This window comes from Tiliqua scincoides, chromosome 11 (assembly GCF_035046505.1).
Source record: "Tiliqua scincoides isolate rTilSci1 chromosome 11, rTilSci1.hap2, whole genome shotgun sequence".
NCBI lineage: Eukaryota > Metazoa > Chordata > Lepidosauria > Squamata > Scincidae > Tiliqua > Tiliqua scincoides.
In genome coordinates, this window is record NC_089831.1 from 3,047,856 (window position 1) to 3,062,524 (window position 14,669).

The 14,669-nt window shown below is 46.3% G+C and overlaps 1 protein-coding gene across 10 annotated transcripts in view; it reads right to left on the minus strand.

Annotated features, from left to right (window-relative positions):
- The window catches only part of AAK1 (AP2 associated kinase 1), a 106,556-nt gene that overhangs the window by 26,467 nt on the left and 65,420 nt on the right, over positions 1-14,669 (minus strand). For 5 of the 10 annotated variants that reach the window (XM_066639157.1, XM_066639155.1, XM_066639156.1 and 2 more), the window contains exons 17-18: positions 13,276-13,365; positions 1,587-1,688 (exon numbers count right to left, since the gene is read on the minus strand). The exons of 1 other annotated variant lie outside the window; for it this stretch is intronic. In XM_066639157.1, coding sequence (XP_066495254.1) covers positions 1,587-1,688; positions 13,276-13,365 — 192 coding nt within the window. Of the gene's footprint in view, positions 1-1,586; positions 1,689-3,409; positions 3,425-6,330; positions 6,395-9,744; positions 9,791-13,275; positions 13,366-14,669 lie in introns of those variants that run through there. 4 more of the 10 variants (XM_066639162.1, XM_066639164.1, XM_066639163.1 and 1 more) reach the window with 4 other exon arrangements.

The window sequence follows — 14,669 nt, forward strand, 5'->3', positions numbered from 1 at the left end:
GTTCTTTGGGTTTGCAAGTCTAAGGCTATGATATTCATCAAACCAGAAACCCCAAAGGACACCTTTTAGCACTGGTGAAATTGTATGCACTGTAAAATATGTTTCCTAGTTTAAAACATTCCCAGTTTGTTCCCAGTTTAAAACATTTCCCAGTTTAAAACATTATTTGGCAGTTGCATGCAAGCAAAATAAAATGGACAGCTTTTAAGGTACTAGTTTGGGTCTTAGGGAGCTTGTGAGCAGAAGATGTGGGCCAGGTGCTCAGACAGGAGGGTAAATTCAGAGCACACAATTTCCGAAAAGGGGGGCTTCATTTCCTAGGTCTTTGATATGTGAGCTGAGATATCCTGCTAAAGTGGATGGTAAAGACTACAGCACAGTGGAAATAAATCTCAAGGCAAGGAGACTGAGGACTTGACTGCCTCACCCTTCTAGGACACTTCAAACCATTTCTAAGGCTGTTTCTACCTGCACAATAGAAAGATGGTAGAATAAATGTCCATGTTTACCAACAACAGACGATTACTGCCAATGAGGAATGTTTTAGGGCACATGCATGCTGGAGCACACACATCTAAATATGGGCGCATCATGCAGGGTGCTGCCTACTGCAGGACACGTCAATGTCTTTTCAGCATCTCTTTAACCAAAAGAGCACTTTCCTGACTTTTGAGTGGAAGAAAGGCTACTGAAGGGGAACATCAGTGTGGTCCATGCCTTACACCAGGGGTTTTCAAACTCTCCTGGAGAGTTTGAGCCACTGTAAGTGCTTGCAGGGGTGGGAGGCAGTGGGGGCAGGTGGAAAGTAGCAGCACAATCCCCAGGATCGTGCCGCTCAGGGGGCTGCAGGAGCTTGGGTGCACTTACCCAAGCTTCCTGCAGCCTCCCCAGGGTGCAGGGAGCCCGGTGCGAACCTTTGGCAGGGCTCCCCGCAGCAGTGAATGTAAAAGCGGAGTGATCGCGCCCCGCCTCCGCTAAAGTGGAAGTGGAGCGCGATCCCTCCAGGATCCAAGATGGACCTCCTCCCTCCAGGCTGTCCCCGTCCTTAAGGGGGCAGAGGCCAGGGTCCACAGGCTGGGGCGTTGCGACACCCTAGTTTGAAAAGCCCTGCCTTACACCCTAAAAGTGTCAAGAAGACAGCCTTTTCCAACACCCTCTATGTGCTGTGAAGTGGTAAAGTTCATTACCACGTCTGGGATTCTACCGCATCATTTCACTGCATGGGTAAGATCTAGTTTGAGGTTCCTCCTGGGGGGATAACAAAGAAGAGAGGAAGACAGGTATGATTTCAAATTGAGGGCTTGGTTTGGGGAAAACCAAGATTTAGTGAAGGGAAGAGGAGAAAAAAAGATGTCCACAGGGGCTGAAATCCAACTGCCTTTATATGACCAAGAGCTTAACCACAGACAGGTGAATTCCAATCAGGCATCTACCATGCAATATTCCTCTCTCTTCCAAGGGACACTTCATTTCCCATCACTGGTTCCCCTTCATCCACATTCCCACCACAATTCACAACATGCAGCAAGGAGGGGAGGGATGAACACACAGGTCAGAACACACCCCAGAGGCTCTTAGGATTTTACCATTCACAGCATCGGAGGTGCTACCGAAGGGATCAGCAAGAGGCAGGATATCAGGGAGCAGAAGTGCAGGCTCGGGAGATTTGAGGCCCTCAATCAGTTTTTCTGGTGGCGCAGGGGAAGGAGAGCAGGAAGACAGGAAGGAAGCAGAGAAACCAAACATAAAAACCTCAGAATAGGTTTTGTTGAAGCAGAACACAAAGTTGTTCAAGAGGGTAAACTCCTTAAGCAGAAAAAAAAGCCCCCTTTGAGTGATGCATTCAGTCACACAAATATTCAATTTGACATTCTGAGAACACCATCTTTTGATTAACAGAGAAGAGGCCACAGTAACAACAGCTGTTCTGAGGAGAAAAGAAGCCTGTGAGACAGATGCACCCCCCAACTTGTGTGTTCCCACTGTAGGTCAATTCGGATGACACTTGTGTGCCCAGACCAGTGGTGCATGATAAAGGATGCATGCTCTAGCAAAGCATGCATGTCCTAGCCCCCCCTCCCCTGAGAGACTTTGGGCACTTCCCCATAATTGTGCAAATGGGTTCACCCAAACCTTTATGCATGCCAAGAAGCCCACTTGAAGGTTTAAGGACGTAAATACATTGGCATATGCCAAGAAGCAATTCAGACAAACCACTCCCCTGGGGAATTCAAGAAAGGTGCCCCAAACTTTCCAGAAGGGAAGGGAGGCACTAAAATATGATTGCAGCAGCAAGAGTGTGCATGTCTTACTGTGGGGGTGGGGGAGAATGTTGTGTGAACCAGCCCCGTGATTTCATGTAACATGCTCGTGGAGCCATGTCAGCTGAAGCACAGGGTAGAAAGCCTTCCAAAAATAGATATGCAAACAGGAACCTGACTATTAATTCAAAGAACAATGGATTTTGTTTCCTACCCAAGGTATTCTCTATGGATGATACGTGGAGCATCTCTTGCTAACTATTGTTTTTCTCCACCTGTACTGGCAGTTCTCAGGCACCAAGGAAACTAACAGCCCAAACTCCAGCTGTTTCACCCCATCCACCTAGGATTCAACAGAAGAGGACGGAGCACCTGAGAGCAACACCTCAGAACACTCCATGAGATGCACACAGTTCACAAAAGCTTCTTCGACAATAAATCTGCAGGCTCAGGCAGCGATTTTCAACTGGTGTTCCATAGCACATTGGTGTGCTATGAAAGGTCTGTAGCTGTGTTGTGGGAGTTTGGAGCAAACTGCTGAAAAACTCTTCCGGGTTCTGTGGCTCTGTGGCTCTTCCGGGCAACTGTGTGTAGTGACAAATTATCTGTCCTTCCTCCTTCTCCAGCTCAGTGGAGAAAGAGGGACAGACATTCATCACTACAGATAGTTGTTCTAGAATGCAGAAGAGACTCCCGGAAGCGCCATCACAAGAGACAAAGTCCATACAGGAGGCCACAGAGGTCAGTGTGCTGAAGCTGGTCTAAGTGTGAAAATTGCTGGTCTAAGATGTCAGAAGACTCCTCTCTCGGTGGTCTACCAACCATCCTGTGAGGCGGAAAAGAAGAGGGCAGGGAGGCATAACACCCCTCACACAACTCTTCTAATGAATTGATTGGTTTTCCCATCGATTGATCTTCTGAGACCTACTCGGGGAGCTGTGCTGAACAAAGTGCAGAATATAAAGTCATTTCAGGATTCCATGTTTTGTGAACATGCAGACAAGCAGAACGGCACAGCCCAGTTTCCACACAATCCAAGCACCTTGGTTAGTTCACAAACCTGTCCCAAAATGTGCCATGCCTGAGGTCAGCGACATCAATGAAGAAAAAGAAAGCACATACATGCTACAGAACATACCTCTGGGAGAAGAGAATTCAGAGTCCTAATTAGGAAGGTAGAATACTTTGAATACTTCCTAATTAGGAAGGTAGAATAGATGACTCAGCCAGGAGAGAACAGCCCCCCTCCCTCCAAGGCAGAGAGGCTTCTGAAATAGACCCCCCCACCCCCGCCCCTGGGGCAGAAAAAATGGTTTCCACTCTCACATGCCTTCTGGAACTGACAGAGCCAGGATACATTCCTGTTTCTGGCAACATGCTTGTTCAGAGTTATAGTAGCATCTTACAACATGTTGGGTGCACATTTGGTACATGTCAGGTGGTGACTTGGGATCTCCTGCCACAAAGTCCAGCACACCCAAACTTCTGCTTCAGTAACTATCACATAGTATGCCAACCCCAGAGAGCAAGCCCTCAAAATTCATTTAATCCTGCAGCCAGGACCTCTCTCTCTCAATGCTGAAGGAGAACGATCTTCTCCAAAGGCTACTCTTGATGCCCGCCTGCCCCCTCCCTTTATAAAGGAGAGAAAAATCAATCCACATGTCTAATACCCCACAAGCCAAGCAGAAATCTCTGCCTTTTGTCCCCCAAAGCCAAAATGCATAATGCATTATGCAAATGGAGTTCCTGGAGGTCTGCAATTAGCCAATTTGCATTAAGCAGGCTTTGAATTGCCTGACAGCTGTGTGCAAATTCTCTCAGGCTGGTTTGGTGCAAGGATGTTCAGTAACCAAGATCTTGGGTTGGGGGGGGGGAGGAAGAGATTCAAGAGAGGAAAGCTTGCAGCTGGCACAAAGATCCAAAACAGAATGAAGTCCAAAGAGGGCTCAAATGGAGCTATTTTTTGGGAGGTACCACAATGGCCTCCAGAATCACTGCTTTCAGTATCAGCAAACCAACGGATCACTATCCCTTTTTGCTAATCCACGTAGGTACGAATGATGCTGACCAACTATGAGGCTCTGGGCAGGAGGCTGAAAGACCTGGGGGCCCAAGTGGTATTCTCATCTGTTCTCCCAGTAACAAGCAGAGGACTTCAGAAGGAGAGAAGAATACTTCGTGAACAACTGACTACGTTGGTGTCGTTGGGAGGAATTTGGCTTCTGGGACCATGGACTGAGCTTCCTGGATGAGGGGCTACTGGTGCGAGACGGACTGCATCTCACAAGGAGGGGGAAGAATGTTTTCAGCCGAAGCATGGAGAACCTGATCAGGAGGGCTTTACACTGAATGAAGAGGGGGTTGGAGACGTCAGCCGGAAGCTTACTACACAATTAAGTGCTCCAGATGAGAACCCTCGGGACATCTCTGTAACTAGGGAATATTTGGAGAGGCCCAGCCTAACTAAAGAAGGGGAATGGACATTGAGTCACAACCTGCAGGGTTAACGCTGCATACATACAAATGCATGGAGCATGGGAAATAAACAAGATGAGCTTGAACTTCTAGCAAGTGAAGGAAAAGTTGACTTGAAAGGAATAACCGAAACCTGGTGGGATGATTCCCATGACTGGAGTGCAGAAATGGAAGGCTATCAGTTGTTCAGGAAGAACAGATGTGGTAAAAGGGGAGGTGGAGTGGCATTATATGTCAAAAATGCATACACCAGCATAGATCCAACAAAATGGTCTAGGTACCCCTGTGGAGAGCATCTGGTGAATGTTAGGGGGAAAAGCAGCAAGTACAACATTGTGGTGGGTGTGTATTATAGACCACTAGGCCAAAGGGAGGAAGTGGACAACGTTTTCTTGAAACAACTGGCAGACATTGCAAGGAAACATGAGGTAGTTGTAATGGGATAGTTAATCTGTTGAGAGGCTAATTCAGCCAAGCATGTCAGATCCAATAAATTCCTGTAGTGCCTGGAGGATAACTTCATCTTCTAGAAAGTGGAGGAAGGAATGAGGGGAGAGGCCATCCTCGACCTGATCTTAACCAATAAGGAGGAATTGGTTGAAGAGGTCAAAGTAGTGGGAACCCAAGGAGAAAGCGATCACAAACTGCTGGGAAACAAAAGGAACATGCAGTGAAACCCGTGTGTTGGATTTCAGGAAGGCTGATTTTAACAAGCCCAGAGAGTTGATAGGCAGAATCCCATGGGTTGATCGACTGTTGGGAAAAGGGGCTCAAGATGGGTGGGAGCTCTTTAAGAAGCAGCTTCTACAGGCTTAGCAGAAACAATTCCTATGAAAACGAAAAGGAGAAGACACCTCAAAAAACGAGGATGGCTCAACAAGCAACTCAACAGTGAGCTGAAGATTAAAAAAAACACATACAGGAAATGGAAGATGGAACTGATCACCTGGGAGGAGTACAGTCAGACAGTCCGGTCTTGCAGGGAAAGGAATGCTAAAGCCCAGCACAAGCTAAGGTTGGCCAGGAATGTCAAGAACAACAAGAAAAGTTTCTTTAGATATGCCCAAAGAAAGAGGAAGAGAAACGAGGGGTGGGATTGCTCCTGGACAAGGATGGTCAAATAGTGTCTGGAAACCAAGAGAAGGTGGAGCTGCTCAACTCCTACTTTGTGTCCATCTTCTCTCAGAAGGAGGATTGTGCAAATGGGGGTGCTGGGTCCTTGGCTGATGGGGGGATATGCTTACATCCCTGAAGGGATAATGAAAACCAGGACAGCACCAGACTGCAATTTAGGGCGGTTTTGAGTGGGGTACCCCAGGGCTCTGTCTTTGGCCCAGTTCTCTTTAATATCTTCATCAATGACTTGGATGAAGGGATACAAGGGAGCCTCATCAAATTTGCGGATGACACCAAACTTGGAGGAAGAGTAAACACAATAGAAGACATTAGAAGCCTTCAGGAAAACCTGGACAAAATGGGGTACTGGGCTGAAATGAAGTTCAACAGGGATAAATGCAAAGTTCTACACTTGGGTAAAAACAACCAAAGATGCAGATAAAAAATGGGAGATACCTGGCTTGGCAGCACTACATGTGAACGGGATCTTGGAGTTGAGGTGGATCACAGGATGAACATGAGTCAACAGTGTGATGCGACTGCAAAGAAGGCAAATGCAATTTTAGCCTGCATTGACAGAATCGCAACTTCCAAGTCACAAGAAGTTGTGGTTCTGCTTTACTCTGCACTGGTTAGACCTCACCTGAAGTATTGTGTCCAATTCTGGGCACCCCGCTTTAAGAAAGATGCAGCCAAACTGGAGCAGGTACGGAGGAGAGTGACGAGGATGATCAGGGGGCTGGAGGACAAGCCCTATGAGGAAAGGTTGAGGGAACTTGGCATGTTCAGCCTGGAGAAGGCTGGGAGGGGATATGAGAGCTCTCTTCAAAAACCTAAAGGGCTGTCATGTGGAAGGGAATAATTTATTCTCAGCTGCCTCTGAAAGCAGAACTAGAATCAACAGGTACAAACTGCAAGAGAGGAGGTTTCAATTAGACATCGCGCAAAAATTCCTGAAGGTCAGCAGTGGAACGGATTGCCGAGAGAGGTGGTGAACTCTCCCTCACTAGAGATATTCAAGCAGAGGCTCGACAAGCACCTGTCGGAGATGCTCTAAGAGGATTTCCTGCCTAAGGCAGGGGGCTGGACTAGATGACCTATTAGGCCCCTTCCAACTCTATGATTCTATGATTTGTGCATCATTGTTGGCTGCACACCAAAACACCAAGACTTGGCTTCTTAACATAGTGTTCCTGGGCCATCATCCTCAGCTTGTGACCGTTTGTTTTTATTCTATTTCATTACTACTGATTGCTTGTTTTTGAATAGCAGCAGGCCCTCCTTATCCATGGGCTTGGCATCAGCAGATTTGAACCCAGTCACGTCCAGAAGGCTTCCAAGGAGACCAGGCGTGGCTCCCAGATCAATAATTGTGGTGCCAGGCAGAGCCCAGCAGATTTGATTATCCATGATATTCAGTAACTACAGGGAGTCCTGGAACGGATCCCCATGGATATGGAGCACCCACTGTATGTTTTTTGTAATCTAATTTCAGTAGTTTCTCACTGAAAGATAGGATGCAAGTATGTGAAAGAAAGAAAGAAAGAAAGAAAGAAAGAAAGAAAGAAAGAAAGAAAGAAAGAAAGAAAGAAAGAAAGAAAGAAAGAAAGAAAGAAAGAAAGAAAGAAAGAAAGAAAGAAGCTGCTTAGAGTTGTGGCACTTCTAGGTCACCTTAAAAAAATCCCCTTTGGTGCACTAGATTTTATTTTATTAAAAACAAACGAATACACACATAGGTGCAAGTACAAAAATCACACATTACAAAGCATTCCAAAAGGTATAGGCCCATGACACAAATGCCACGAATACATTCTCAGGGATGTGTGTGCAACACAACAGCTCACTTCTTAATAGGGGGTCAAGACTGCTATAGTACCTTGTCAAACAAGTACTGTGACAAACCTGAACACCACGTGAAACCATTGTGGTTCATTCCTCTGCAAATACAGCTTTATTTAAAGATTGCAGGGTAGTGCTCATGTCATACATACAGTTGTAATAGCATAATTTTATGTCTGTCTCCTCAGAAGTAAGTCTCACTGGATTAAATGGGGCTTACTCCCAGGTACCTGTGGACAGGATTGCAGCCTTAGTGGATTACACATTTCTGTTTTTCGGTGGTTTCTTTTGACGGTGCAGACCTGTGCACATTTGCTCAAAGGCCAGTCCCACTGCATTCTGGGAACTTACTCCCTAGTAAGCATGCTTCAGACTGCAGCTTTATACGGGTTTAAGGGCTTTTTAAAAATCAGCATTTTTATTACATAGGCCACCTCAATGAATCTTTGGGCAAAAGCAAAATTGAGTAGAAAGACATGAAACTACAACACACCTTCCACAGGACTGTGGACTTCCGTATCCACGGGTACTGAGCCTGTGGCTGGAGGCCCTCTCCTGGATGTGAACAGAAGTACCTTCCAGTCACGTATGGGAGGTGTTCTGAGATGCAGGGAGGCAGCACGACTGGAGCAGGGACATGCGGTGGTGGGGAGGCAGGTGAGGAAAAGCCTCCCCATCAGAGTCCTTTGAAAAGTGGAGCCACGTGTGAGGTGTGCAAGCACACACAACCTATGCAGTGTGCGCATGGGTTGTGTGTGCTTGCACACCTTACACGTGGTGGCACTTTTTGAAGAATTCTGGTGGGGGGGCTCTCTCACCTGTGTCCCCACCCACCACACATCCCTGGACACATCCAGAGGACTTCTGAGGAAGGCTGTGACGGGAAGGAACTTCCAGTCATGTCCAGGAGGACCTGTGAGGCCATTCCCATGCATTTAGATCTCTGTGGAAAATGGTATCTGCAGATGTCCTGGAATGGATCCCCTGTGGATACAGAAGGCCCACTGTAGTTTCACACCACTTCACCTGGTAGTAGCCACCTTTGCCTTGGAAGGGAGAGCAACTGCTGACTTGAGAGAACATTCTTGGGCACATTGACTGGTAGGGAAGCCCTGCTGCTTTTAATGAGACTAGTGCAGGAGTCTCCAAACCCCGGCCTGGGGGCCAAATGCAGTCTGTGGCTAGCCTCTATCCAGCCTCTGATCCCCTGAGAGCCTCTGGCCCAGATGACCAAAACACAAGAGTTGTGCTTGTGGGGTGGGGGAATGGGGGTGAATTTAAGTGTGAGCTTTATTTATTGGGCTGTGTTGGTGCTTGGAGAAGTCCTGGGCATTTGAACCCATTCATTTATTCATTCATCTAAGTTCCATCTCTAATGTATTTATTTAAATTTTATTATTTAGTTTTTTCCCCAGCCCTCAACACTGTACCAGATATTCAATGTGGCCCTTTGGTCAAAAAGTTTAGAGACCTCTGAGTGCAGAGGACAGCAGCTTAAGTCATGCAGCATAGCTTCAGGTTGCTGCTCTCACCAAGAACAGGACATTCCCTTTTCTTCCATGGGGAGAGTGGGCAAAGCCCTCACAAGCCTACTTCGCTCCCCTTTACGAGAATCCAAAAAAGATGGGGGGACAGATTCAAATGTACTGGCATTCCTTCTAGGAGGGTCACTAGCCCTCAGAACAACTTGCGGTGGGCAAAGGTTCAGCCAGGATAAGCTGATTTTCAGTATGTGATCTTAAAGGCTGAAATTCCTATTTTTCATCACACACATTGCTTTTCAAAGCACCCCATGCTGTCAGTATGTGCCAACCAAAACCTGAAATACATACTTGGGTAAAGTATGGGATCCTACACAGGGATCCTAATTAGGCAAGCCAAGACCTTTGCTCCAGAGCACTAACAAACCATTCAGCAACACTTCCAGTAATCAAGACACACCATACAAAAAAAAAGACACACACACCCTAGGGCTTCAAACAAGCAATACACACTGCCCAAGGCATAGTACTCACTCTTCAACCACAGAACTAGCAAAAAGGGCAGCTACCTTCAATACAGTACACAGTAGCAGAGTCCTTTTCTTCGGACTTCAGCTGGGGAAAAAATAACTACCCAGTAAGAAGCCAGACAAACATTTCTATTTGTAGAGCTGGAAGCCTGACATGACAGGCCCTTCCCAAAACAGCCGCTCTGGGACTAAAAGGCAGACTCTGTCTTGCTAAGCTATCCAGGGTGTCAGGGAGTCAAAAGATTTCCATTTTGCTGCTGCTTCCAAAACTTAGTCAACTTGATTGCAATACGCATTGCAAAGAGCAGCAGCTAAAATTGCATGAAAGCTTTTATAAAGCAACAGTTCTGAGGGTAATATATACCCTCTAAATCAGGGGTGTCAAACTCATGTCATGCAGAGGGCCAAAAAGCATTCATGATGCCTGCTGAGGGCCGGAGGTGATGTCATTACACAGGAAGTGATGTCATTAAACAGGTCAAAACCAGAAATAAACACTCTGTTCTCATGTAGAAACTCATTAGCTGATAATGACAGGAGAGAAAATAACACAAATCTTGATCATATTTCAAGACACGAGAGAGCCCAATTATCATGTGTGCCACCCTTTCAGCAGTGTCACCTCAGCAGCTGAGAACCAGGACAGATAAAAAGCTTCTGAGGGCCGCATCCAGCCCCCGGGCCTTAAGGTTGACACCCCTGCTCTAAATAAATGTGCGCGCATATACATAGTGGGTCTTCTTCATCTGCGGATTCAGAACCTGTTGATTTGACCCACCACAGGTTCGGAACCTGTGGGAGGATCCAGAGAGGACCTTCTGGACAAGACTAGAAGTGCCTTCCAGATCACACTTCTGAAGCCTGGAGAGGCTTCATGTGGCCTCTCTGGTCACCACTGGAGGTCCCCCTGGACCACACCCAATGAATTCCATTATCTGTAGGTTTTGGTAACTGTGGGGGGTGGGGGGGTGGGATTGGAACCCCCACTGATACCGAGGTCCGACTTGTATGGGTATAAATGTGTGTGTATCCATGTTAGAAAAAGAGAGAAAAAGTTTCACACCGAAGACATTCAAATCCTGCACCAGGGAAAACTGGAGCATATAACCTGCATCAATTCCATGTTATTTCTTGCACATTGCATTATTTACTCTGTGATTTTGCATAAGCTTTACTTTGACAAATGAGTTATTTGGGACACTGAAGCCACCTCCTTAAAACTACTGAAAAACTTGTTCAGATACCCACTGAGATTTCAGCCAATTATAATTGCAAATATAGTCTTTAAAGATGCTGGGTGGGGGGGGGGGAGAATGAAGACAGATTCTTCAGCAAGCTGCACTTCATACAACCCTGATAATCACATTTTACTTATGAAGCACCTCACCCCAGCACTGTCTGTTCTAGTGGCTGTCTGCTGGTATTCCTTGGCATCTTTTTAGATTGTGAGCCCTTTTGGGACAGGGAGCCATTTAGTTATTTGATTTTTCTCTGTAAACCGCTTTGTGAACTTTTAGTTGAAAGTGGTATATAAATACTGTTAATAATAATTAATAATAATAAAATTAAACCCTTTTACACACTGAATGTTGCTTCTATGTACCTATATAACTGCAACAGACAACTAGCATGTGTAGCAACACCAAGTAGGTTGCTGCAGGTTAGCCCCAAGCAATTTTACAAGTGAGGGCTTTACAGGGGGAGGGGAATGCCACCTGTCCTGCCAAACATCCTCACCTTGTCTCACAGCTGGGCCAGCTCTGCATGGGAATGGCTTAGAAACAGAGAGAAACCAATGCCTGATGCAAAATTAATGTTCTACAATGACAAGTCAAGCAATGAAGCCTGCAATAAGCTTGTTCAGGGGAAGCTACTCCCTTTTACACTGAGGCACAGAAGGATAAGAGCATCTTGAGCTTGAATATTTCATAAGCAAGAATTTCAAAACAGGCTTTCAATATCACCTTTGTACTTCTTGCTGCAGCTACATTTTCATTTGCAGTCATAGCCCAGGGTCACAAATAAAAAAAAATTAAATACAAGGAAACACCAGTGGGTGCAATTTGCTAGGGCACATTTCCATGGAAAACTCAGTGATGGAGAAGCAGACCACAAGATCCCGCAGGGTTAAAGGATTTAATTGCTCTGCAATCCATGTGGATTTCTCAGTTATACCACTGCTGCAGCACACTCCCGTCTGCACCTCAAAATATGAGGGGAGACGAGACTACGCAAGCTCACACCCCAGACAGCATGTCGCTTAAATGCCTTGAAAAGGAGATTGGTCAGATTGATGGAGGAAAAGTCCATCACAGGTTACAAGCCATGATGGTTATATGCAACCTCCTGGTTTTAGAAGTAGGCTAATTCAGAATGCCAGATGTAAGGGAGAGGCAACAAGATGCAGGTCTCTTGTTGTCTTGTGTGCTCCCTGAGGCATCCGGTGGCCACTGTGAGATCCAGGAAGCTCGACTAGATGGGCCTTTGGCCCGATGTTCTTATCCGGTCCTTCTTCCAATAAGTTCAGGATGAGACACAAGCTTTTCTTCCCCCATACTTCTTCCAGCAAAATTTTACCTTTGCAATAGCCCTGTGAGGTAGGTTCAGCTGACACAGTATCTGGGCCAAGGTCACCCAATGAACTTAACACCTGAATGAGTACTGGAGCCTGGGCTTCTCTGGTCCTTGGACATTAACTGCTACACCACACTGGTTTTCACTTGACAATAAATGAATTTAAAATACTGCATGACATGCTCCTTTTGGAGGGCTAGAAACCCCTTTAAATTTGACATTGCGTTTATAACCTGGGACTACCATTAGGAGGACAAAAATGTGCAAGATGCTTAGGAGAAGCCACTGGTTGGCAACCTTCCGTCTCGAAAGACTATGGTATAAGCCTACAGTATCCAGTATTCCCAGGCGGTCTCCCATTCAAGTACTAACCTCGCCTGACCCTGCTTAGCTTCTGAGATCAGACAAGATCAGGCAGTATCTGTAAGGGATAATTTCTTGCACACACACACCCACAGGTACTGGAAACAGTGGATAAGGAGGAAACGCTATCTCCATGGCCCCACTACCTCTTGCTTGAACAAATGCTATAAGCAAGACACCTCATCATTTTGGAGAAATATAATCAAAATAAACAAAGGTAATGGGGCATAGAGAACCATGGATAACCGAATTTGCAGATACTGGGGGGGTTGCCTTTATTTAGGTGCAGAACTGATTAAGTATTTCAAGGTGCTGGTATATCAAAAATCTTGTGTTTTACCAAGTCCCACCAAACGGCCACAAACCACTGAGCTCTTGGACCACAACATTTAGGTCCGGTTCACGAGATTCACATCAAGGAGAATAGACAACTTTCAGCCATTTGTACATCCTGAATCAGGCTTGCAAATGGTTTCACATTAACTTGTCATTTCAGCTCCATTTCATGACCACTTGGAGCAGCAGGACAATGCACACGCACGCCAACACTGTCAGGGGAGGGGTGCAATCCAAGGGGTAAACTTGGGGATCCCTTTGCCACGTCACCCTTCAGACATGCAAGTTGCAAGTTACCTGGTGTGTCTGAGAGAGGAAGAGGAATGAAAGGATCAGGAACAGCCAGAAGAGGAGGGCTAGAATCCAGAATATCTTTTGTTTTTTCAGCTGGATAGGCAGTGAAAAAGTCAGGAGAGAGAAAAAAACAAGATATGAAGCAGAGGACAGGGAGGGGCCGACTCACATGAAAAGGGCATTTATTTGCCTCCTGCATTTGAGCAAGCCATTATGCAACTCTCCAGCCCCACCCTCCGCCTCTCAGCATGCTGCAGTTATTTTTGCCCCAAATGACCAACAAGAAAGTTTCCACAGACCCACAGGAGAGAATTATTAGCAAGTTTATCCAAGGTCACAGCAGGCCACTGGCGAGAACCAAAGCAATAACTCTTTTTTCAAGGGCGTTGGAACCCCATATCTCCCCCAAGAGTCAACACTGCACATTTCAAAAGGATTAATTCAATAGTCACAAGTTCGGTAAGCCAGAAAAGAACAGAGGCAACACACCTGCAACTGTACTGCAGAAACTAGCCAGGCTCACACAGGACTTGTGCCACAAACTATAAATTTCCCCTCCTTTTCTTTGTCTATTTCTGATCCTTTTTTAAATCACCCCACCTCAGAGGCAACTGTGAGGTATTTCATTGTAGAAATGTCCGGGTGATCTGCCTGCAGAAGCCTTACTCTTTTTAGAACCCGGGACCATTACAAAAAAGTGATGCTAGAAGCAGATTCTATGCTATTTCCCATCTTCCTACCTGGAATTCCCCAGTGACCGACCCCCCACCCCACCCCACACACAAAAAAAGGTGTTGGTCAACCTGCTGGGACCAGCAAGCGCCACTGACTGGCCAAGTTCATCTGGAAAGGAAATTGGATGGCTTGGAAAGCCCAGCTGGACTTAAACTTACTCCTTTCAATGATCTGCAAACTGTGGTTTTCTGAGTCTGCACACAGGAGCAGAGGCGTAACTAGGGTAGAGTCTAAAGGGCACCTGCCAAGCAAGGGTACATCACTGCTCACAGGCTCCACCCTAGTTACAGAGGAGGTGCTGGTGGTTTTGCATGCCCTGTTCCTTCTCCTCTGGAAACTCAAGGGAGTAGGAATGTCATGTGATGTTATGATGTCACCGCCCCAGGCACCGGGGCAGAGTGTGATGACTCTGCACAGAGGCAAGGGGGGGAAATGTTTGCCTCTAGTTCATTGTTGATCTGCCATGTTTGTGCATTTGCAAACGGTTTCACCCACACCTTGGAGGAGAACAGGACTCCCTTCCTCTTCTCTTAGGCAATGAGAGTAGCCAAAGATGGGGGGGAGAACAGCAAGCAACTTGCATTCAGGGATGCTATTTATGATTTGCTTGCCTTTTATTAATCACTGAATCCCATTTTTGGGCCAACACCTCCACTTATCTG